Genomic DNA, 23889 nt, shown 5'->3' with positions numbered 1-23889 from the left:
TGTGACATTTCCATTTCCCGGGCCCTGTTATTTGTCTCTGCAGCGCTGGTGAGCTGTTCCATTTGGGTGGACAATTTCATTTTCAGCTCTCTGTAAATAAAACTTGTATCTGTCTAGCTCACTGGGCAGCTCAGTTTTCTCCTGGTCAGCTATGGTAAATTGTATCAGAGTCCACTTCCTTCATTATGACAAATGCTCAGATGCCATATTTTATGAGTAAGTAAGCGGCTATTCCTGAAATTTAACAACACTGCTAACAGGGATCGGTCTTTGCTTATCCAGGACTGATATTTGAACTCTAGCAGCTACCAGCATCAAAGATAAATAGGGAAGAATGCATGTTCCCATCAAATCTAACACCACCTCTGATGTCTCTAGAGATGGGGATAACAGAAGCAAAGCAAAAGGAAATCAAGAAAGACCAGAAGAGCAACCTTCAAATGGACGGTAATGATGCAGAGGGATGGGGCAGAAGCAAAAAGAATTAGGTTCAGACATCTCTGTGAGCACTTTCGAATTTAATATGCTTGGCCTGACTGATCCCAGATTACTGACATTCTTCACAAGAATAGGAAAGACTGTCACACATGGAATATTCACATCTCGTACTTTCGATTTCATTAAGAAAACACGTACCATTAAATTAAAAGAAAAAAAACATTAACATTCAGTTATCCTAATGGAGAGGGGTGCGAGAGGGCGGGATACAGGTGTCCCAGAGCATTTTTTAGAGGTTGGTCCTTTCCTTCTACCATGTGGATTGCTGGGAACAAATTCTGGCGTTTGCAAATGCATTTACCTACAGAGTCCAACCTCAGTCTCCTCCTTGGGCATTTTAATGGTGGCTAATACAAGAAACATATTATAACCTAAAATGTAGCGCTCTTTTCAAATAAAATGATTGAACTTGCACATTTGTACTACTGAGTGTCATGTGGTAGAGGAATTAGTCGGAATTATTTACTGCTACTCTTCTAGTTACAGTCTCCCTGCTAATTTTCAGCAAAAAGGCACAGCCGATTTGACTCCTAGCAGGTGGAGGCCGAATGCATCACAGATCCTTTGTACCATGAACTCCTGCCTGGCATGGACAGTAGTCAGCCAAAGCTTATACCTGGGAACACACATGAGTCCTGGCTCAGTTAAATCTGGAGTCTACAAGTAAGGCAGAGTCATTGAAACACTGGCCTTGGGAAGGTCAGTTTTAGAAGCGAAGTACAGGTGTGCTTCCAAAAACAGAGAGCTCCTGCACATTGAACAATGTAAAGAGAAGGAAGAAAAGGTTTGTAATTGTTCAAAAGAAAAAAAACACATAATGAAAGTAAGAAAATGATTCCTTTACAAGTAACAAGAGGACCAAGGATTCTGTGGCAGACACTAGGTTACAATTGCCACAACTTACAGGATTTTGTGTAATTTTTTTTACAAGTCTTATATACAATGTAAATATAAATTATGAGCAAAAAATACATACTCATAATTAAATGATACTGTTGGCTTTAAGATATAGAAAGACAAATACCTGCCTGCTAAATTCATTATCAAATACCCTCAGTAAAGAGAGAGGCAAGATAATATGTGGTTTAAAAGTGATATGGGTTTTAAAGACCATTCAAGTGTTTCTGTTTGTGCACATCCTAAAGTGTGTTTTTCAGGTTTAAAAAAAAAATGCAAAGAATCCTTACACTAAGAAACTAAATACAAATCAATAGTTGCACAGCCTGACATTTCTATTCCTGTTCTGTATTCTTTATGCAGTGTTTTATAGCATTCTGAAGGGGCTAAGCTGATACCTGTAGAAGTTTCCATCGCATGTTAAGGTCATCCAGTTGGCGAGACATCTTTAGAGATGGATGCAGGTCAAGTGGAGACAGCTGACTGGACAGGTCATTCATTGTTTTAACTTTTAAGTTGATTGGTGCAATTTCTTCTCTAAACGCCTAGAAGAAAACAGATTAGTTTAGAATGTCACCAGAAGAGACATTCTCAAAAGCCAGAGTTGCCATCTTCTTACTGAAGACCACTGGAAGGCCATGGTGAGGCCGTCAAGTAGAGACACTACTTGACAGCAGCTGACTGAATCAGGCCTGTGATCACCTATACAGCCAGAGACTCCTTGAGCATTTAAGTATGTGGGGAATGAGAAAAACTCAAGTTACAAACTCAGTTAAGACACTGTAAACATTTCTGTCTAGTCTATAAAATGTAAACCGTGGGACTAGTGTTTGACCTACTTGTTTCTACTTTACTTCTGCCCTTTCTAGTTCTATTACAGCATGGCTACCTGGCTCCTTTATTTCACCAGACACAACAAGTTGACTTGATCTCAGCCATGCTTAGATTAAGGGTGGAGTAAAAGCAGCTTTCCTCACTACTAACCTATAGTTATTGGGTAGTGGAGAGAACAGCTTCATGTCTCCCTGAACCCACTGAGATCACAGTCTGTGCTTAGGGGAGGGGCAGGAAGAGCAGAGCATCATGGAACCGCTATAGATGAGTCCCAGACCTGAACTGCTGCCTCTGGGTGCAGAACAAACAGGTTAAAAAAAAGATAAAAGTATATGTCCTAGATGAGCATTTGAAGCTAGACTTTAGAGCCAATGAGAGCAAAGAGCGTAATGATACATTGATGGCTCCGTTCTCCACAGAATCCCACCTGTCTAAAGAATTGGTTCGCTCTCTCTGGCATGTCTTTGCCTAGGTTCCCTAGATCCTGAGATGCCTCAGCTAGGAGATTTCCCTTGGCCACCTTACCTGGAGGACCTTTCCCAGAATTCCTGGGACTTTCTGTTCAGTGTCACTAGCCCGACTCTGACTTTCAGCCAACATAACAAAACATGCAAACCACGGGTCACATGCAATGACTTAGCTATTCTGACAGTTCAGAACAATTCTAACCCCACTGCTGGACATCTCAGATTTCAGTTCTTACCCCTTAGTGTTCACATTCTTCCTGTCTCATGGAAGAATCTGGTTGAGAAGAGACACTTCCCTATATTTAGAACTACACACACACACACACACACACACACACACACACACACACACACCACACACACAATAGTACTCACCTGCTATTTTTCTGATATTACAGTAAAGAACAGAATATACCTCTTTTATTCCTCGGTCTTATATTAGATTTTAGGATAGATAAACAGCTTTCTAAGAGGACAGGGATAAAATTTTGCCTCCTCTAAAACCTATCCTGAATTATAAGGATTGCTAAAACCAACAATCCGGAATCAGATACTTTCAATGGTAAATCAGGGAATATATTGCAGTATTTTCAAACTCTTGACAATGCCTAAAGGCATTTGGTTAAGTCCAAAAGAGAGAGGAAGAACAAACCAGAGCAGAAGAGACGGAGAGCCAGAAACCAACAGGTGAAACACAGGCATCAGAGACGTCAGTACAGGAATGCCATTTGAATCTGTAGACATGGAAGTCACCAGGCGTTTAATACAATCTATTTCCAGCCTCAGTAGATGCCAGTGTATCAAAAGAAGTCAGAAGAAAGGAAACCCCAGAAGGAAACCCCAGAAGCCCTGCTACGATATGGAAAGAGAAAGAATTTCGATTTGCAGTTGGTTTTATCTATCCCCACCGATATTGTACATCTGAAGATGGGCCAATGTGCACACGCAGATTGTAATGCAATTGTGCAATGTGCACAATGTGTAAATCTAGTTATCGGGCATGTAGTGACATAGTAACAGGCCTGACAGGTGCAAAGGATTAACAAACAGTACAGCTGTGGGAGACAGAGGCAAGTGTGGGATAGGGGAGGATCCAGAGCTTGTCAACGTGGACGCTGAAACAAGTCAGATTCGCCCAGACACACTTGAACTAACGTGCTAGGCCTCTAGAGCTTTTAACTGTGATTATTTTTTTAGCTTGATATATTAATACTCTCTTTCATAGATAAATTCAAAGACCCTAAAACTGGATCCATATTTTAAAATCAATATCCTTTAGTTTTAGGTAGTAAAAGTTAACATGCTATTTGATAGGTTTCTAATCTTAAATAATAAGCAGTTTTATATCAACAGATGGTAAAGGTGTTTTAGAATTTTATCATAACTTCATGCATAATTTCAAGACAGGATTTTTTTATTTTAAGGAACAATAAAGAAGTTTATATTTCTACTGTATTAAAAAATCCTATTTTGTTTTGTTTTGTTTCTGTTATAAGTCATAGGTGAAAACATTTAACAGACCTTTGACAGGAAAGTCTTTTTGACTCTGTTTACACTTTTTATGGCAAGGTGTTTTTATGGCAATGAGGAAACTTTCTATCAAGGAAGTTTATCTTTTGCCTTTTAAGAGTTTCCAAATTAAGGGGCTTGAAATAAACGGAGTTATAAATGGCTTTCAGAACTGCCATGTGTTCTTGTATAAAGAACTAATTTATCATGTTTTGACTGTACTTTTCCTATAAGAGAATACGAGTCTACGTAGCCCTCACCGCTATAAAAACAGAAACATCTGCTACTATCAAAGGTGCTTGTTAGACTGTTGGCAGGTGTGTGTCTCAAACCCGTCTGGTACCACACGGTGCATGTGCAGAAAACAGCATTATTAAAGATAACTTTAGCAACTCAAATTATTTAGCTATTCCTAAGGATTTTATTTTCCTGCTATGCTTTGACAAATTTACTAATGTTCTGAAATTTCTAGTATTTAGTTTTTACCTCTCTATGGGGCTTCAGCAAGAGGGGGGATATCCTTTCAGGAACATGTGAACACACAATGAATTTATTTTTATTTGGTTTAGTGAGACTTGAATTTTTAAGTTTTATCTCTTAAGATATAAAAGTAATTTAATCCAATTTATTCTTTCCCATTAGACTATTTGTGTTTTGTGTTTTTGCATTTGTTTTTAAGCTTCCCACTTAAGTAGATTTGAACAAAAGAATATGGCTGGAGAGACAAGCCATTTCTTTAAGTAAGTCTGCCAATTCTCAAAAACTGTTGGGTCTTTTCTCCAGATACAAATTTTCACTTTCATAATTATCCCCAATTATCATGTGATACTTTCAAATTCAAAAAGGTAAATTCCCACTCAAATCCAGAGGTATTTTGTTTTTGCTTTTGCTTTTGTTTTTTGCTTGATACTAATTGTATTTTGTAAATCACTAAAAGACTTCTTAGGGTTTATAACTAGTTAAGCCAGAGTTGGTGTCCAAGGCCTGTAATACCAGCTCCATGGAAGGGTGAGGCAGGAAGCCAGCAAGATTAAGGCCTATTCGGGCTATGGAGTGAGTTCAAGACTGGCCCAGACACCCTAGCAAGATCTTGTCTCAAAATAAAAAGTAAAAAGAAGGCTTTGCACACAGTTGAATGGCGCTGCATTTACCCAGAATGCACAAGGCCCCGAATACAACAATCCACACTACCTAAGATAAAAAAACAGGAAAAATATACAAAATGTCCAATCTTTGAAAAAGATGCACAGATAAACTAATGATTATGTTTTTCTTAGACTATTTTAAATTCCCACATATCCAGAGAAATGTTCTTTGGAATTCTACAGGTTCTGGAAGAGGTCTACTTAATTTATGGAGTAGGCAGACACACATCTATCATCAGAAATGGAGAATGCCATATTCTTTGTTAAGGCTTGTTTTAAATTTAAAAGTTTTAAGTTTAAAAGTGTTTGAATTTTAGAATTTGGAGTGGGAATTTACCTTTTTGAATTTGAAAGTATCACATGATAATTGGGGATAATTATGAAAATGAAGATTTGTATCTGGAGAAAAGACGCAACAGTTTTTGAGAATCGGCACTCTTACTTAATTTAACATTAGATTGAAAGAGGTCTCTGTAGTGAAGGAGAAGGACAATTTTAAAAAAAGAAAAAAAAAAAGATCACAGAGACTCTAAACCTAGCTAGCTGTGTGGGCTTGCGCAAGGGCAGTTTTGTCTCCAGGAAATAATCCTTACCTTGTTGCCGGTGTGCGGAATTAAAAGAGAAAACCACACGAACTGACTAAGAACAGTTCTTGGCACAAAAGAAGAAGCCTTAGGAGATGCTAGCTCTTGCTGCTCCTTTGTTATACACACAGATGTTCACTCAGGTAACTGGCCTGAGTATTAAGTTAATTTCCCAGAGCTTGTCTTTCCACCCAGCCACACTCATATAAAGGGAGACTGTTACCCAGAGTCTATGAAGACAAGATGTGTGTACCTTTTGCAATAAAAACTCCATGCATGATGGACAGCATTGCACTCATCTCTTCTGATTGTCCCAGTGCTCAACCTCTGGCGTGATTCATGACTGCACAAACACTGCTTTCTCTGAAGTTGTAATATGTGCCTTTTGCTGCCTAATGTTGTTACCCCCCAACACACACACACACACACACACACACACACACACACACACACACACACACCCTGAATATATAGAATGAATAAGCAAAGCTGATTTATACCATAGAACTCATATCCTTAACCTTGGGCAATTCCTGATTACAAATGGAATTTATAACTAAATTTATTTTTCATTTACTCAGACAATAAGATAGAAATTATAGATGAGAATTCCCACTAAAGCAGTTTTTTTTTTTATTAAACCTCTAAATCCAGCCACCAGTTTCTAGGAGACAGAACCTGTAGGCTTTACCACATGGGTACAGTTCTATTAAATCTAGGCTGCGGGAAATCATTACAAAATAAACAATTGTATTTTAAGGAAACAAATGAATAGGAAACAAAAGAAAATGAAATGTGGGGGGGACGTTTGGGGGAGGTTTTGTCTTGTTTTAAATGGTTAAGCCTAATCTACGCTATTTAGGGATACTCAAATGCGATTTTTAAAATGTTTAAACAAATTAAGATTATCATAAAGCCACCTTGGTGGGTTTTTTTTTTTGAGGGGGTTACATATGGAAAACACCTGCTCTAATTCCTGCCTTGGGTGGGGAGCTGAAGTGGTGTCAGCTTATAAGAATCCCTTATATGTGGGTCTCTTTATATTCTATGCAACAATAACACATTCCTTAAATATTCTTTGTCAAAGGCAATGGTGCTGACCAGGGTTTTCTCTATGTGGTCCTGCAGCGAGTCGATGAGCAGGTCCCCCACGGGCTTCCAGCCATTCCGCACCGCCTCTGCCTCCTTCATGTCTGCACCCAGGTCGTCCATAGCTCCCTGCAGGTCCCGGAGTTTCTCTAACGCCTTCCCTACTTGCTTTTGCCAGTTGCTAGTCACAGCGTTTAGGTTCTCCCACTTCTCTCTGACTTCAGACGACTGTTTGCGCATGGCTTTGGCGATCTTCTGGGCTCTCTCCTCAGGAGTCAGCTCTGTGATTAAAAAGGAGAAGGTATAACTTGGGTGTCTACTCAGTTATCTGTTTATTCTTCATGTCTCACTGTTAAAAGGGATACTAGTGTATATATACAAAGGCTGAGCTACGATGGTCAGAGGGAATAATTTTCTCTATGTGCGTTTACCAGTCAGGCATAGTTACATCTAAATGGATACTCAAAAGGAAAAGAAAATGGTTGCTCAGATTAGTAAATGGTTTAATGTCCATGGTGACTTCTGAATTTTAATACTGTAACACTCATAAGCCTTGAAATGTAGCAAGATAACTCAAGAAAGAAAACATTTTTCCTTTGCCATAAAGTTACTTATGTGAAAATCCAAAGACAGCTTTTCATTTCATTGTTCTCAAGAGAAATTAGAAGCATAATCAGCAGAGAATAACTGTTAAGTTATATTTTTTTAAAAAAATTAACTTACCATGTTTCTTTAAAGAACAAATTCAAGACATATGACATCTTAGAGACTTCATCATCCGTAAACTGACTAGCTTGTCGGTGTTTAACAGAGGATATTTCCTGTTCAGAAACTGAATGTTTATCCACACTTCACCAGGAAGACGGCAAGATTACAAGGACCATCCTTGACATATAACAGAGCCAGGAGTCTGAGTTTAAGAAGTAAACTGAGGCTTTCCAATGGAGAGGACACACCCAATGTAAGGCTAGTAAGAAGAGCCGATAGTCCAGCAGTGAGGAAAAGATGCACAGAGACAACAAAGTCAGGTCGCTCCTAAGCCCAAGCTCAGAAACAGTGAGCCCAGCAAGGCAAGGGGGGGAAGGATGGACACAGAGAGTGAATCCCAAAGCAGGATGACCCACGTATGGGAATGACTGGGACTCTCACCCCCACACTTCAGGATCCCCTCTTTAATCTAGCTGGTATAAGTATACCTTCTTAACTGTCCCCAGAAACAGAGAGGCAGACAAAACCACACAGCTATGGTAAAGGTACATGTGTCTAAGGCAGGCATGTATACAGATGCTCCTGGATTTGAGGTAGTGTTGTGGGTAAGCCCATCCTAAGCTGAAGCAGGATCTCAGACATCTAAAGCACATTTATTGTATCTGACCTACCAAATACCACAGCTCAGCCTATTCTGAATATGGATAGAGGCCCGATATGAGCCTGTGGATAGACAGGCTCACTGAAAACAAAGCTTCCTTCGTAATAAAATTCTAAAGGTCTCACAATGTACAGAATACTGCACCAAATGCTTGAAACAGAATGTCCGTGGAGCTGAAGTCTCCCATGACTGAAGGCCCCCAAATGTCTTCAGATGACTCATCCTAAGTCTTTATCTGCAATGATATCCCATCTTTAAGTGTGAACTATATTAGTTATTTCTACTTCACCTTAAAATGCTTTTTTAGGGAAAATAAAGTTTATCCAGCTTACTCACAAAACAGCCTTTATCCTAAAAGGAACGGAAGCCAGCATTCCTAACCCTTAACGTCCACCCTCATAACAAGTCTGCCCATCTGCGCTCATCTAAGGGTAATTCAAAAGACAATTAAAGGAAGACAGACTATGTACATTAGTTCAATTTTCCAGAAAAATTTAAACACTGACACTCAGACTATATAACCAAACAGCCTACGAAGAGTCCAGAAACCATGAACCGGTGCTGTTAAGGGACTGCTGGGTAGGAGAATCGAGGGTGTGAAGGGAAAGAACCAAGATGGTGGATACTCTGAATATACCAGACTGAACCTCACCAGTGCACACACACACACATCTCCAACACCATACCAGCACACCACACACACACACACACACACACACACACACATCTCCAACACCATACCTGCACACACACACACACACACATTTCCAACACCATACCTGCACACCACACACACACACACACACACACACACACATACCCATCATATGCACACACACATACATACACACACACACTAATAATAAGAGAAAGCCAATTTAGGATCCTAAGCCAGGAAGACTAGAGAGAAGGGCCGATGAGTGTAACCAACACGTCAGGGCAGCCAAACTCCAGAGAGGAGGGAAACGGAGTGTGATTAAAAGGCAAGCTCCTTTAAATCCTTATGCCTTCGAGACATCTGTAAAAGGCTAAATATAACACCTATATTTTATATTTTACACAAATGTAAAATGTTATGTGTGAGATGAAAATTGCATTCCCAGCGGACTCAGGAGAGGTGGGGCAGCTTTTATGAGGGCTACACCTGCGCTGGTTAATAAGTTACTGGGGCTTTTCGAAGAATGTATTTTAAGCATTTGTGTTTCAATGTCTATAGGAGGGAGGAAGAGAGGGAGAGAGGAAGGGAGAGAGGGAGGGAGAGAGACAGAGAGAGAAACAGAGAGAGAGAGAGAGAGAGAGAGAGAGATTCTGTCCGTTCATATGAGAGGCAAGACAGCTTACTCACAGTGGTTTCCCTTGGATGAAGAAGAAACTGTTTCTGAATCAACCACTAAATAACACAGCCCATAGAGGGGCACACACAGCTTCCTCATCCTGGGACAAAGCATCCCATATCAGCTGTCATGTTCTCTCCCAGTGGAAGTTCTTTTGTTTGTGCAGTCCTTTTGTTGGTTTGTCATATAATCCCCACTCAAGCAGCTCGCCAGTGAGGAGCGAAGCTCGACACTAAACTCACCATCTGTTTACCACAGAGAACCTGTGCCCACTAGGCACTCGGAGTCAGAACACAAGAGCATCCCATCGCAGCAAGCCTTAGAAGCTGGTTAAAGCCAGCGAGAGAACAACAAACAAAACCAACCAAAGTTTTCCACATTTGCGAGGCGTGTAAAATGAAGCAATAGGTAAAGTATCAAGTTAGGGCAATTTGAGGGGCAGGTGGGGAGGGAAAAAAAGGAAAGAAAGAAAACTCAGGAGAGACAGAAAAAGATTTACGGGGAAAAGAATAAAGTTCTTAAAGAATGCATTCTTTAAAAACAAAACCATCTCATTTGAAAACCAATGGATAAATGTTCTTTTAAAGTATGAAGAGCTTCTGTGGTTAAATTCTGAAGCTCTGGTTGGAGATGCGTCTTAGCCAGACCTTCTATAGCATGGTATTGTGTGGGAGGCCCCGCCGAGAGCTGATTCCAACCCATCCTTTCTAGAAGCTGCTATCAGAGACCCACACTAAAGCACGGCGGCCGATTTGGCCCTTCAAGCTGGAGACTCCTGGCGAGATGCCCACACTGCCCCAGTGGTCCCAGGATCTGTCAGTGGAGCGTGCCTGGCTTAAGGGAACACAAGCAGTCATGCTCTGGTTCTGACGCTGAAGACACGCTTCCCTTCCACTGCGCTGATGTGTCAATCCATGTACGACACAGCCCCTCACTACAGCAGGCCTGGGAGCGCAGTGATAACACAGCATTCTAATTTGCATTTGAAGACAGGAACAGGTGCAGATGCCAGTGAAGGGAAATAGAAGGGCAACACCAAATACATTTATTCGCCAGCAACTGTGAGGCCAGAAGAGCTCTTTCAGCCACTGGCCTTCCCTCCCGCCCAATGTCTGCGTGCACCTGGGTGGACATTTTCACTCCTTCCTCTCCAACCTCCTCAGTTCAGGCCTGGGGATCAAACGGCCCAAACTTTGAAGGTAGAATTATATTTAAATCGCATTATTTACATGCTTGGATTCATTTGATTGTATATTCTATGTCCAACCATACGTTATGGATACTTCATCTGTTTTCTATTTTTATTCTAATATTTTTGAATAGTATGGTCTATAATGTGTTACAGTTTTTTTTTTTTTTGGAAGACCAAAACGGGGAAAATTGAAGTTGGTGTCACATGCCCATGATCTCTGCCCTTGAAGTTTGAGGCCAGCCTGGGCTACATGGAAAAGAGGAGAGGAAAGCTCAGCCAATCGTTATATTTCTTCGAGGGTGCTCGTGGATTGTCCTGCATTTGTAACAGGCTCCTTTATACCGTGGGAACAAAGACTACAGGAGGGAGCAGACAGCAGCGAGGAGCCAGGCCCAGATCAGGCAGCAGAGCCACTCCCTTCTTGTGCATACATGTTGTTCAAGCACGGGGCACACTACACGACTGGCTCATGCTTTCTTTCCAAGAGTAAACTCCACGGACTCCTTTTCTCTTATTCTAGGAAAACACTACTCTTGGTGTTTATTTGAAGAAAGGTAGACATCCTTGTGTGCTTGTGAACATATTTGTTTTAAACATAATTCTTTTATAGAGTAGTGATAGTCATTTACTGGAATCATTCTGGTCTTCAGGATGACTAAGGTTGAGGTTAAACCTTAAGGTTGTTAAGGATGATTTCCTAACTTTATCATATTTTTTCCTTAATTTTGGTACTAGTGCAGCTTGTATTTCTTGTTACTGCTGATTCTAAATATTTATGTCATGAACATTTATTTCCTTCCCATCTAGGTTGAGAATCCAGACAGGTGACCAGTCTGTCACTGACTTGCAGTGAATACTTTAGCTTTACTTTTTAAAAGCAACAGTAAACTTCATATTTAAACATCTGCTTCATTTTCCCCCTCCTTGACAAGCGGACATAAAGCTATGTATTCAAATTATAAGCCTTCAAACGTCATTTAATCTATGGTCATTCCCAATATCTGAGTTGTACTGTGTGGGTGGTTTGTTTGTTTGTTTGTTTGTTTTGCATTTATTTGCAGTCCTTTCTACTTTATCAGTATATGAAAGGTTAATGTTAACATCCAACAACAAGTAGGATTTCACTGCTATACAATTTATTGTAAGAAAAGATGAGGAGTTCTAACAGGATATGTAGGATATATTATCCTAGATGCTGATCAATCTTATTTGTTGGAAGCTCAGTTTATAACCACAAAAAAACCCCAAATACACACACACACACACACACACACACACACACACACTCAGTTCTCAATGAAGGTACTAGTTCTTTTTTTTTGGGGGGGGGGTCTTTTTTTTTGTTTGTTTTGTTTTGTTTTGTTTTCGAGACAGGGTTTCTCTGTGTAGCCCTCGCTGTCCTGGAACTCACTCTGTAGACTAGACTGGCCTAGAACTCAGAAATCCACCTCCCTCTGCCTCCCAAGTGCTGGGATTAAAGGTGTGCACCACTACCACCAGGGCAAAGGTTCTAGTTCTAAGTCTAGGAGATCTGGATTCCTCAAGTGATTGTCCCCATAATCCCTGCTGAGTAGACCACTAGAGTTCAACAGAAAGAAAGAATGATTCCCTCACTCTCTTTTGATGTTTCTGAGTCACAAGGGACAGGGGTTACATTAAGGGGACATGGGACATAAAAGAAGATTCACTCTGGGATCTGATTGGCCTTTCCTGCTTGCATAGTTGAGACTCAAGAAATTTAAAAACAACTGATAAAACCAAAGTTGTCTATAGAGATAATGTAGGCTCTACAAAAGATACCTCAAAGGAATATGTTTAATAAGGATAAATAAGCAAATGAACTATGGTTACGCTGGAGAGGGCAGGGATGTTTCTAATATTTGATCTCAATGTATCAATGCTTGTGTCTCATGTCCAAACATATGAGTGTACATCCTAAATCCACTTTGCAATTTCCTTTACCAAAGGAAATCCTGTAAGGTAAGAGAAACAAGTGCACTAGCTATTATTTTACTTAACTTGTAAACTTCACTTTTAAGTTTGTTTTAAATCCTGTTACAAATTACATTCATTGAAAGATGTGCAAGTGTGTGTGTGTGTGTGTGTAAAAGATAGTTCAATATGACTCCAGCTCACACTCATGTCTTACCTGTATACTGTCTCTTCCTACTTTGTCTCTCTAAATACTTCTGTTTTATCTGAGTGGAGTAACCGGAAGCTTGCGTTCCTCGCGATTCTGGCAGTAATCTTTCAGTATCTTTCTTCCTCTCTCTCTCTACAGCCCCTCCCCTCTCTTCCTAATCAAAAGGTGTTTCTGATTAAAATAACAGGGGATATATTATTTCCACTCCCGAGTATCCTGATTAAATAATTAGGATCCACTTAATCTCTTTAATATGGTCCATCCGTGGCTAAGAGGACCCTGTCCACTTCTAGTCTGGGAGGTGGCGGGTGGCATAGTGCATCACGGACCAGATCGCAGGAGTATCAAGGGCCCTCAGCTGATTAAGACTTCTAATTACGTCATCTAGTAAATGACAAGGTTGACAAGTCAGTAGAGGCTGCTCAGAGCTGCTTGCTTAGCAGACTCGAAAACTGCATCTTTGAGTGAGGATAGGCTAAAGGTGGTCCGGTGAATCTGAGAGCTGGGGGTGGGGTGGGGATGAGAGGGAAAAAAATGTTTAAAAAAAAGTGTCGAAGAAAAGAGAGGTAGGAAATAGCTTCCAAAACTTCAAAGGCAACTTACTGAGGAGAATGAAGTGAGGATGGAGGGGCAAAGAGGCAGGAGGACCGCCCTGAGGGCTGGGGGATCTTAGTGAGGGCAATTCTGATTAGAACCCAGGTATTCCTCAACAGAAGAGTAGATGCAAAAACTGTGGTGTATCTACACAATGGAGTACTATTCAGCCATTAGAAACAATGAATTCATGAAATTCTTAGGCAAATGGAGAGAGCTGGAGAACATCATACTAAGTGAGGTAACCCAGACTCAAAAGGTGAATCATGGTATGCACTCACTAATAAGTGGATATTAACCTAGAAAACTGGAATACCCAAAACATAATCCACACATCAAATGAGGTACAAGAAGAAAGGAGGAGTGGCCCCTTGTTCTGGAAAGACTCAGTGAAGCAGTATTCGGCAAAACCAGAACGGGGAAGTGGGAAGGGGTGGGTGGGAACACAGGGGGAGGGAAGGGGGCTGATGGGACTTTCAGGGAGTGGGGGTCTAGAAAGGGGGAAATCATTTGAAATGTAAATAAAAATATATTGAATAAAAAAAAAAAAGAAAATCACTGGGTTTTGGTTGGGGGTGGGCGCGGCACAGATGACAACGACAACGAAGACAAAAACCAGGAGGGGGTAGTGAGCAGGATGTAAAGGGAAGAAGTAAAAAATAATAATAAATTAAATAAATAAAAAAGGGAGAGAGAGAGAGAGAGAGAGAGAGAGAGAGAGAGAGAGAGAGAGAGAGAGAGAGGAGAGAGAGAACCACTGGCCCTTCATTGAGATTTCATTCTTCCTGAAACATAAACAAGGCATTGCTCATGCTCTCAGGTGAGTGAAGCCAGTGTGCTGAGCTCAGGCTAGGCAGGGGGAACTACTAATGAGAGCAGCAGGCATGGGGCAGGAGCAGGAAGGGCCGGGAGAACCAGAACACAGAAGGGGAGGCTCCTGCTGGCCACCAGAGAGCCACCTCTCGACTCTGCGGACTCTGTGCAGCAGTGATTCCCTCCCTGAATGTCCTCCTGCTGACCAGAGTTTTATGATTTATTCATTGTCACACCGGACAGCAACAAGCAGGTCACTGGGGACAGGAGACAGTACTGAATGGGGTAAAGAGACACGGAGAACATTTGATGTCAGCAGGACAAGGAATTCACAATGCTCTCTCAGATGTATTCCCAGGACCTCTAACACCCACAGGCATGCAGTGGGCACTTGGTACATATTGTGAAAGGCATGAATAGTTCTCCTGGTATATCTGTGACTCAACAACCAAAACAAAGGAAAATCTCCTAGTCTATTCTCATTCCCCTTTTCCCTTCTTTAAAAAGTCAAGCAGTGATTCAGGCTGGGGGGAGGGGGGACGGTTCAGTCATAATACCTGCAACAAAAGCACGAGGATCTGAGTTTGATCCCAGCATCACTGACTAGAGAGTCAAACTGAATGGTTAGCTCTGGGGTCAGAGGACAGAACAAGAACTGAGGTGAAGAAACCGTAGAGAAGGACACCTAGTACTGCCCTCTCCTCTCTACAGTCATCAGCTTACTTAGTCTCATGCCCACTGTCCTGGCTGGGTTTATATGTCAATGTGACACAGGCTGAGTTATCACAGAGAAAGGAGCCTCCCTTGAGGAAATGCCTCCATGAGATCCAGCTGTAAGGCATTTCCTCAATTAGTGATCAAGGTGGAAGGGCCCCTTGTGGGTGGTGCCATCCCTGGGCTGGTGGTCCTGGGTTCTATAAGAAAGCAGGCTGAGCAAGCCAGGGGAAGAAAGCCAGTAAGAAACATCCCTCCATGGCCTCTGCATCGGCTCCTGCCTCCAGGTTCCTGTCCTGACTTCCTTCAGTAATGTACAGCAATGTGGAAGTGTAAGCTGAATAAACCCTTTCCTCCCAACTTGCTTCATGGTCATGTTTTGTGCTAGAACAGAAACCCTGACTAAGACATCTACCAACAACCCCCCCTCCCCACACACACACACATACATACATGTGCGGGCGGGCACATGTGTGCACACACACAGACAATACACACACATACACAATAAACACACAAACAACACACATGCATGCTTACACACACACACACACACACACACACACACACACACCAAAGAATCAGAGGATCAGAGGACAGGAACCATAGATTTAAAATCTCTTTCTTGACAGATTAGCATCCATTTCTCCCCACACCTTGAGCTGTTTCCCTGCTACACACAGAAGCTTTCTACCTGAGCTTAGCCATTCTTACTGAACTATGCTCCGTGTTTGTGTTCTGCTAAAACAACCGAGATGAGTTTAACTGAAGAGGGACATCTCTGCCTTTGCTGGCCTTCTGTCTTCAAATCCATGGCAACACCTCAGAAGTCCCTAGCTCCCAACCCAGAAAACAACAAAGACAGAAACACCATACTCTGCCCAAGAGCTGTAGTACTTTCCTGCCTTTTATGCTAAAACCAGAAAGTGCCATCCCGGATGTAGATCCCCATAAAATATATCCCTGTAAAGTGTCCCTGTATCTTTTTATGAAGCCAATGTGTTTTATTTATTGATGGTCACAACACTGGCTGGGGAAAGTCGCAGCTGGCAAGCAGTTTATTAAAACCATGCTTGCCCATAACACTAACTTCTGTTCTCAATAGAGAGAGCGCTGACTTATTTACTTACACAATATTTTCTTGCAGTGATATTCATAGCCACTAAAGGAAGTTTTGCCCTTTAAAAAAATGTCTGCCCAATCCCGAGGCTTCTTCGGTTCAAGGCTGGATCATTATATCTATACAGTATCTATACAGATACTACGGATCTTTAATTTTGGGAGGGTCTGGGTATTGCTGCTCTGTAGTTAAGAGCACTGAGAAAGAAAGGAACATTTTTCTATGCCCATTCATGGGTTACAACTTTACCCATCTAATTTGGACTTGGGAAGCTAATTAAATTATTGCTGTGTTCCACAGGCCTGAAAGCAATTACTTATACTTCAACTTCTTATGTGAAAATCAAAAAGACAAATTCTAATGTTGCCTAAACACCGTCTCCCTCGGTAACAGAATCGGTGAACTGGTGTGTGACTCTATTAAGCAGCGTGGGATTTCAGGATGGGAAGGGGAACAGAGGGTACAAAGAAGAACTATATGCATTCAATTATGCTGTAAGTTTCCTAAAGGAAAAAGAAATCTTGTTTCTACTCGCTATACAGAAATACCGATGAGGACAGAAGTAGATTAAAGACTCTAGAGGTTACACGCACCGTTTAATGACACAAATCTCAGCTCCTAACTTGCACAGACTTATGAACTGAGCATCCTAAATTTCCCTGTCTGTAAAATGGGTGGTAGAAAGACTCTTAATGCAGAGTGCTCTCATGGACTTAAGAGCCTGGGCGCTTCTTAGGATAGATCCTGGCCAGGTACCGGCATCTAATAAGTCCCGGCTGGCTATGAGGATCTATGTAACTTCTCATCAATCGCATGCCTGTCCTCTATGGGTAGTACACTTACAATAGGAACCTACCAATCCTAGAAAACCTCACTCCTTGTTAGTCATCTTAAAGGAGGGGAAGGCTTTCCTCAAGAGACTCCAGGTGAAGAGAGATGCAGTCTACTCCAAGAAGCTAAGAACAAGGAGACCAGAGGAGAGGAAGCCAGGAAGACCAGGCTCCTGAGTGGTATTTCACTGGCTGCTGCCAGCTGCGCCCCTGCTCCTTCTGTGACTGGGTTATGGGGCCCACAGGGCCTAGGGGTGGGGAAGCGGGGAGGCAGGTTAGCAGCATGAGGGTCCACCATTTACAAAGAAGGGATTTGAACTGATACATCTGTCATGGCAAAACAAACAAACAAAAAGCCTCGAGGGGAGAAACCACCTGCCAGTTTAAGAGCCTAATTATTTCTGTTAGGTGAGGTGTAATTTGGCCCCATTTTATTGGCTTGTACAAGGAAACAATGGAACCCTAAGTTACTTGGAGAAGCCATACAAAAAGGACCATCTATTAAACTCTATGACAATTCCCTACTGTCACTCATTCAATGATGATAAAAAAATTTTTTAGCTGCACAAGTTTGTCATTGCTGCTATAAAATGAGCTGACATGGAATTGCAGTGGGATTTAGATTCTGAAATATATCTGTGGTTCTCCACAAGGATAAGCACCCTTCAGCCTATCACACCAAGTCCAGTTGTGTTCTCCTGTCAGATATAATGTTTGTCTTAGGGGTTCTATTCCTACTTGGGTGGAAGGATTTATTTCATCAGACAACTCTAAAGTCACTCTTCATTGTTGATGGAAGTCAGGGCAGGAATCCACTCGGGGCAGGAATCTGAAGGTAAGAGCTGATGGAGAAACCATGAAGTAATGCTGTTCACTAGCTTGGACCTCATGGTTTGTCCAACCCACTCTCTAGTAGCTCCCAGATCCACCAGCCCAGAGGTGGAGGCATCCACTGTGAGCTGGGCCTTGCCCTATTAATTATCAATGAGCAGCAATATCATACAATACAGGAGTCCCATAAGAGAGAAACACTGCCGGAATTTGGCCTTCTGAAACAATATATTGTTGTGCTTGGTATTCCAAAGAATACAGCATACTCTGAGATAGAACAAATACTGTTAATACACATAGCTAGCCAACCGAGAACCACGGAGGAAACACTGGTCTGACAAAATGATAATTATCCATTGACCCCAGGTCCAGTCACATTGCACTAATTACATGTATAGCACTAACATACACCCGACATTTACACAGATAGACACATTACATTAAGATCTATATTTTTCTATGACTATTTGTGAATGTCATTTACATGAAGCAAAGGTGACCAGCCTAGGATGAAACAAGCCATTCTCAGAAGAGAAGGACCCTGTAGTCACGGTAACAGGAAGGTTTTAGCAGGAATTATTTTTAAAGCTGATATGTGGGGAAATTAATGAACAAAACACCATACCGTTTTATAAGACATTGGTAATTATTATTGATGGTGATGGACAGCAGGGAAAATGCCATATTCCCCCTGAGATCTCTAAAGAATGGGGGTGGGGAGGCAGAGCCTACCCCTGGCTGTGAATCCCACAGTACACAGTTCCTTGACACAGTAGTGCACTTCAGATGCAGCTCTGAGAACAGCAAGGGAGGTCGGCAGCACAAAGAAAAGCCAAGAAATATGTGTGTAAGGCTAAGAGGTGCTTGACACGGGAGTCAAGAAGGAGCCAGTAGGTCAGCGGCCAGAGGGTGCCACATGAGCAGAGAGGGAGGAGGTGGAATCACAGAGACGGGCCAAAAGCCAGTGAAAACCCAGCGGGCTGGGAGGTCAGTAAGAACAAGCTAATGCTGGTTCTGCATCTTCCCTTGATTATCTCAATGACCTTGGTCGGCCAAGCAAGATGCTCTTCGCCCTAGTATTCTATTTTTTAAATGATAAATGGTACCTTTATAATCTGTCTAACACATTCATCTGGTTCAAAGAATGGACACAAAAGCAGTTTAAAAAGTGGGAAAAACATCACAGATGATAAGAAATGTGTATCGCATTATAAACTGGATGATAATGATCAACTAAAAGCAATTTGCATTAAAAGGAAAAATGTGTCGATATGATAGATGAAATGACATTACTTCCATGCTGTTCAAACAAGAACACGGAACACAAAGCTCTTTAAATCTCCTACAATTACTAGCACAACTTTAGTTGCACTAAAAAATTCGTATTTACTTGAATCATTTCTAAACAGTGAGGTTGTTCTGGTAGCTGAGTTTTCCACATAATTACAAGATACCCATTTAACTTGATTTCTTAATGGTTTTCACTTTTGAAAGGACATTTATTAAAAATACAGTAAGACTCCTTATACCATCTGCCTTCAGCAATAGACTGCAACTCATAGCTTCAGATTTTACAGGTTTTATCTAGTATCTGTATTTTTTTTTAATTTCTCCTGATTTCTATCATCTGGCTGTGGTCACTCCTGTCAACCTTGTCTCCGCCTTGTCACTTCTACCTGGTTACTTGTTCGCAATTCACAGGACACAGAGTTCAAGTCCTTACAACCTGTCTAAAGTGTGAGTCTGCCTCTCTGAGAAAATACCTGTCAGCTTTTCCTGCTCCCAGAGTGGGGTCTACATGTCCCGCTTAGTGTATCTACTGTACATGTTCAAGTGACTTCTTCAGATTCTCAATGAACAGGAAGTCAGTGGGGCCCCAGGGAAGGCTAATTGCCTGACTCAGCCTTTGGTGGCATGGTGTCACCGATGACAAGGCGCTAGGGGATCATGAAAGAAATCTGTCAGCAACGTAGTATTTAAGAAGTCGCTGCAATTTTGATGGGTATTGCATTGAATCTGTATAGTGCTTTAGGCAAAATGGCCATTTTAACTATATTGATTCTACCGATCCATGAGCATGGGAGGTTTTCCCATTTTTTGAGGTCTTCTTCCATTTCCTTCTTCAGAGTCTTGAAGTTCTTGTCATACAGATCTTTCACATGTTTGGTAAGAGTCACCCCAAGATACTTTATACTGTTTGTGGCTATTGTGAAGGGGGTCATTTCCCTAATTTCTTTCTCAGCCTGTTTATCCTTTGAGTATAGGAAGGCCACTGATTTGCTTGAGTTGATTTTATAACCTGCCACTTTGCTGAAGTTGTTTATCAGCTGTAGGAGCTCTCTAGTGGAGTTCTTTGGGTCACTTAGGTAGACGATCATGTCGTCTGCAAATAATGATAGTTTGACTTCTTCCTTTCCAATTTGTATCCCTTTGACCTCCTTATGTTGTCGAATTGCCCGAGCTAGTACCTCAAGTACAATATTGAAAAGATAAGGAGAAAGGGGGCAGCCTTGTCTGGTCCCTGATTTCAGTGGGATTGCTTCAAGTTTCTCTCCATTTAGTTTGATGCTGGCTACCGGTTTGCTGTATATTGCTTTTACTATGTTTAGGTATGGGCCTTGAATTCCTGTTCTCTCCAAGACTTTAAGCATGAAAGGATGCTGAATTTTGTCAAATGCTTTTTCAGCATCCAATGAAATGACCATGTGGTTTTGTTCTTTGAGTTTGTTTATGTAGTGGATTGTATTGATGGATTTCCGTATATTGAACCAACCCTGCATTCCCAAAGAGCAATTATCAAATTCATCTGGAACAACAAAAAACCCAGGATAGCTAAAACTATTCTCAGCAACAAAAGAAAATCTGGGGGAATCAGTATCCCTGACCTCAAGCAATACTACAGAGCAATAGTGTTAAAAACTGCATGGTATTGGTACAGTGACAGGCAGGAGGATCAATGGAACAGGATTGAAGATCCAGAAACGAACCCACACACCTATGGCCACTTGATCCTTGACAAAGAGGCTGAAAACATCCAATGGAAAAAAGATAGCCTTTTCAACAAATGGTGCTGGTTCAACTGGAGGTCAGCATGCAGAAGAATGCGAATTGAGCCATCCTTGTCTCCTTGTACTAAGCTCAAATCCAAATGGATCAAGGACCTCCACATAAAGCCAGATACTCTGAAGCTAATAGAAAAGAAACTGGGGAAGACCCTTGAGGACATCGGTACAGGGAGAAAGTTTCTGAACAGAACACCAATAGCATATGCTCTAAGAGCAAGAATTGACAAATTGGACCTCATAAAATTACAAAGTTTCTGTAAGGCAAAGGACACCATCAAGAGGACAAATCGGCAACCAACAAATTGGGAAAAGATCTTCACCAATCCTACATCAGAGAGAGGGCTAATATCCAATATATATAAAGAACTCAAGAAGTTAGACTCCAGAAAACCAAACAACCCTATTAAAAAATGGGGTACAGAGTTAAACAAAGAATTCTCACCTGAAGAACTTCGGATGGCGGAGAAGCATCTTAAAAAATGCTCAACTTCATTAGTCATTAGGGAAATGCAAATCAAAACAACCCTAAGATTTCATCCTACAGCAGTCAGAATGGCTAAGATTAAAAATTCAGGAGACAGCAGGTGTTGGAGAGGGTGTGGAGAAAGAGGAACACTCCTCCACTGCTGGTGGGGTTGCAAATTGGTACAACCACTCTGGAAATCAGTCTGGTGGTTCCTCTGAAAACTGGGCACCTCACTTCCAGAAGATCCTGCTATACCACTCCTGGGCATATACCCAGAAGATTCCCCACCATGTAATAAGGATACATGTTCTACTATGTTCATAGCAGCCCTATTTATAATTGCCAGATGCTGGAAAGAACCCAGGTATCCCTCAACAGAAGAGTGGATGCAAAAAATGTGGTATATCTACACAATGGAGTACTATTCAGCCATTAGAAACAATGAATTCATGAAATTCTTAGGCAAATGGATGGAGCTAGAGAATATCATACTAAGTGAGGTAACCCAGACTCAAAAGGTGAATCATGGTATGCACTCACTAATAAGTGGATATTAACCTAGAAAACTGGAATACCCAAAACATAATCCACACATCAAATGAGGTGCAAGAAGAAAGGAGGAGTGGCCCCTGGTTCTGGAGAGACTCAGTGAAACAGTATTCGGCAAAACCAGAACAGGGAAGTGGGAAGGGGTGGGTGGGAGGACAGGGGAAGAGAAGGGGGCTTACGGGACTTTCGGGGAGTGGGGGGCTGAAAGGGGGAAATCATTTGAAATGTAAATAAATTATATCGAATAAAAAAAAAAAGTCGCTGCAATGGGGCTGAGCTTGGGAGGGAGTTTGGAAGAGCAAGTAGACGCTGTGCCAGTATACGAGGCAAGAGCTGGGAAACAGAGAAGGAGGATCGTGGGTGAAAAACACAAACTAAGACAAGACAGGCCATGGCTGCAGAAAGCGTAAGTCTGGTGTCCAATGGACATGGAGCCTGAGACACAGAGTAAGTGGTCAGATAGAACACTGACAGGGTCAGGTTTCTGGTCAACCTTCTACGTCAGGAGAAACCAAGATCCTATTCTAAAGAAATGCCAATTCTGGTCTTTAGATATTGGTCATGGGCTGACAGCTCAGTAAGTACCACATGTGCCATGCAAACATGATGACCTGAATCCAATACCCAGAACTCCCATGTAAAAAGCCAGCTATGGTGTCACATGCCTGTAATCCCACTGACAGGGAGGCAGAGGCAATATGGATACCTGGGACTTGATGGTCAGACAGCACAGCTGGATCAAGAGCTATAGGTAAAAATATGAGACCCTGTCTCAAAAGGAGGTAAAACACAGCTAAAAGAAAATACCCGAGGTTAACCTCTGGTGTGCACCCACACACATGATAATGCTGGGTGGTACTGCCTTTCAAACATTCAAAAATACACGCAACACTAATTGTTAATAAAGTTGACAGCAGGAGAATGAAATGAGCGGGAAATAGGGCTTACAAGAGGAAAAGATGTTTGAGAGAAAAACGATGGAGAAATGTATTTTCTGGAATTAAAAAGAGATGGATCTATCTTTGTACTCTAGGACATAATGCACAGAGCATATTTTAAAACTGCTTATTAAATAGAACTAAAAGCCATCTACGGCTGGGGCTGGCACTAATGCTCCAACGCAGAGCACTTCAGTATTACTTGGGATGACTAATGCGCCAACAGTTTCTGTTTCCGATAGCGGTTGTGCATAAGTCACGGTAAACAAAAAGAGGATAGAAGCTATTATGGATAATTTCCCTCCATTTACTTTTAACAGCAGGTAAAATGGGCTACCATTACAGAAAATAATATCAAGGAAGGAGAGGGTTGGAAAATGGTTCCTCGAAAAACCAAACCAAACCAAACCATTAAAAAAAAAAAAAAAAAAAAAACTCATAAAGTTGAATTGATGTTAACAATTTTCTCTTGCCAGAACCCCGGATGTCGTGGTTGGAAATGAGAACTGAGCAAAATCCTGAGTCTAAGAACAAAGGAGAGAAGCTACAAAAGTGTCTTTTAAAGTTGTAAACGGCTGTCCTCACCTAATCATCTCCTCTCCCATTTCAAGGGTGTGCTTGGGGACAGCAGTCTCCACTGTAATCCCCAAAGCCCCTGTCCTTTGTAGTATACAGCCAAGGCCCTGGGCAAATACAGGGTATTGGGGGTAGTGGCTATTGCTGTCTACCTTACCTCTGTGTTAGACTTCATCTGCAACTAACCTAAATCCTTTTTACGAAATGTGTCCCAGGGGGACTTACCTATTCCCAGCTGTATTTTGCTGATACATTCATTCATTTAGTAACTACGTAAGGGGCAGGGATCCCATGCCAGACACTACAAAGGGAGATGGATGGTGATAAAGTGT

General features: G+C 41.6%; 1 protein-coding gene across 5 annotated transcripts in view; it reads right to left on the bottom strand.

The window, feature by feature from the left end:
• Positions 1-23889, bottom strand: part of Utrn (utrophin) — a 508244-nt gene that overhangs the window by 97928 nt on the left and 386427 nt on the right. For all 5 annotated transcript variants that reach the window (XM_052169847.1, XM_052169848.1, XM_052169850.1 and 2 more), the window contains 2 exons: positions 7036-7304; positions 1794-1940 (listed from right to left, as the gene is read on the bottom strand). In XM_052169847.1, the coding sequence (XP_052025807.1) occupies positions 1794-1940; positions 7036-7304 (416 nt within the window). The remainder of the gene's footprint in view (positions 1-1793; positions 1941-7035; positions 7305-23889) is intronic.

This window comes from Apodemus sylvaticus, chromosome 23 (genome assembly GCF_947179515.1).
Source record: "Apodemus sylvaticus chromosome 23, mApoSyl1.1, whole genome shotgun sequence".
Taxonomy (NCBI): Eukaryota; Metazoa; Chordata; class Mammalia; order Rodentia; family Muridae; genus Apodemus; species Apodemus sylvaticus.
The sequence above is the reverse complement of the archived record's forward strand: the minus strand, read 5'-3'. Positions and strand labels throughout refer to the sequence as shown.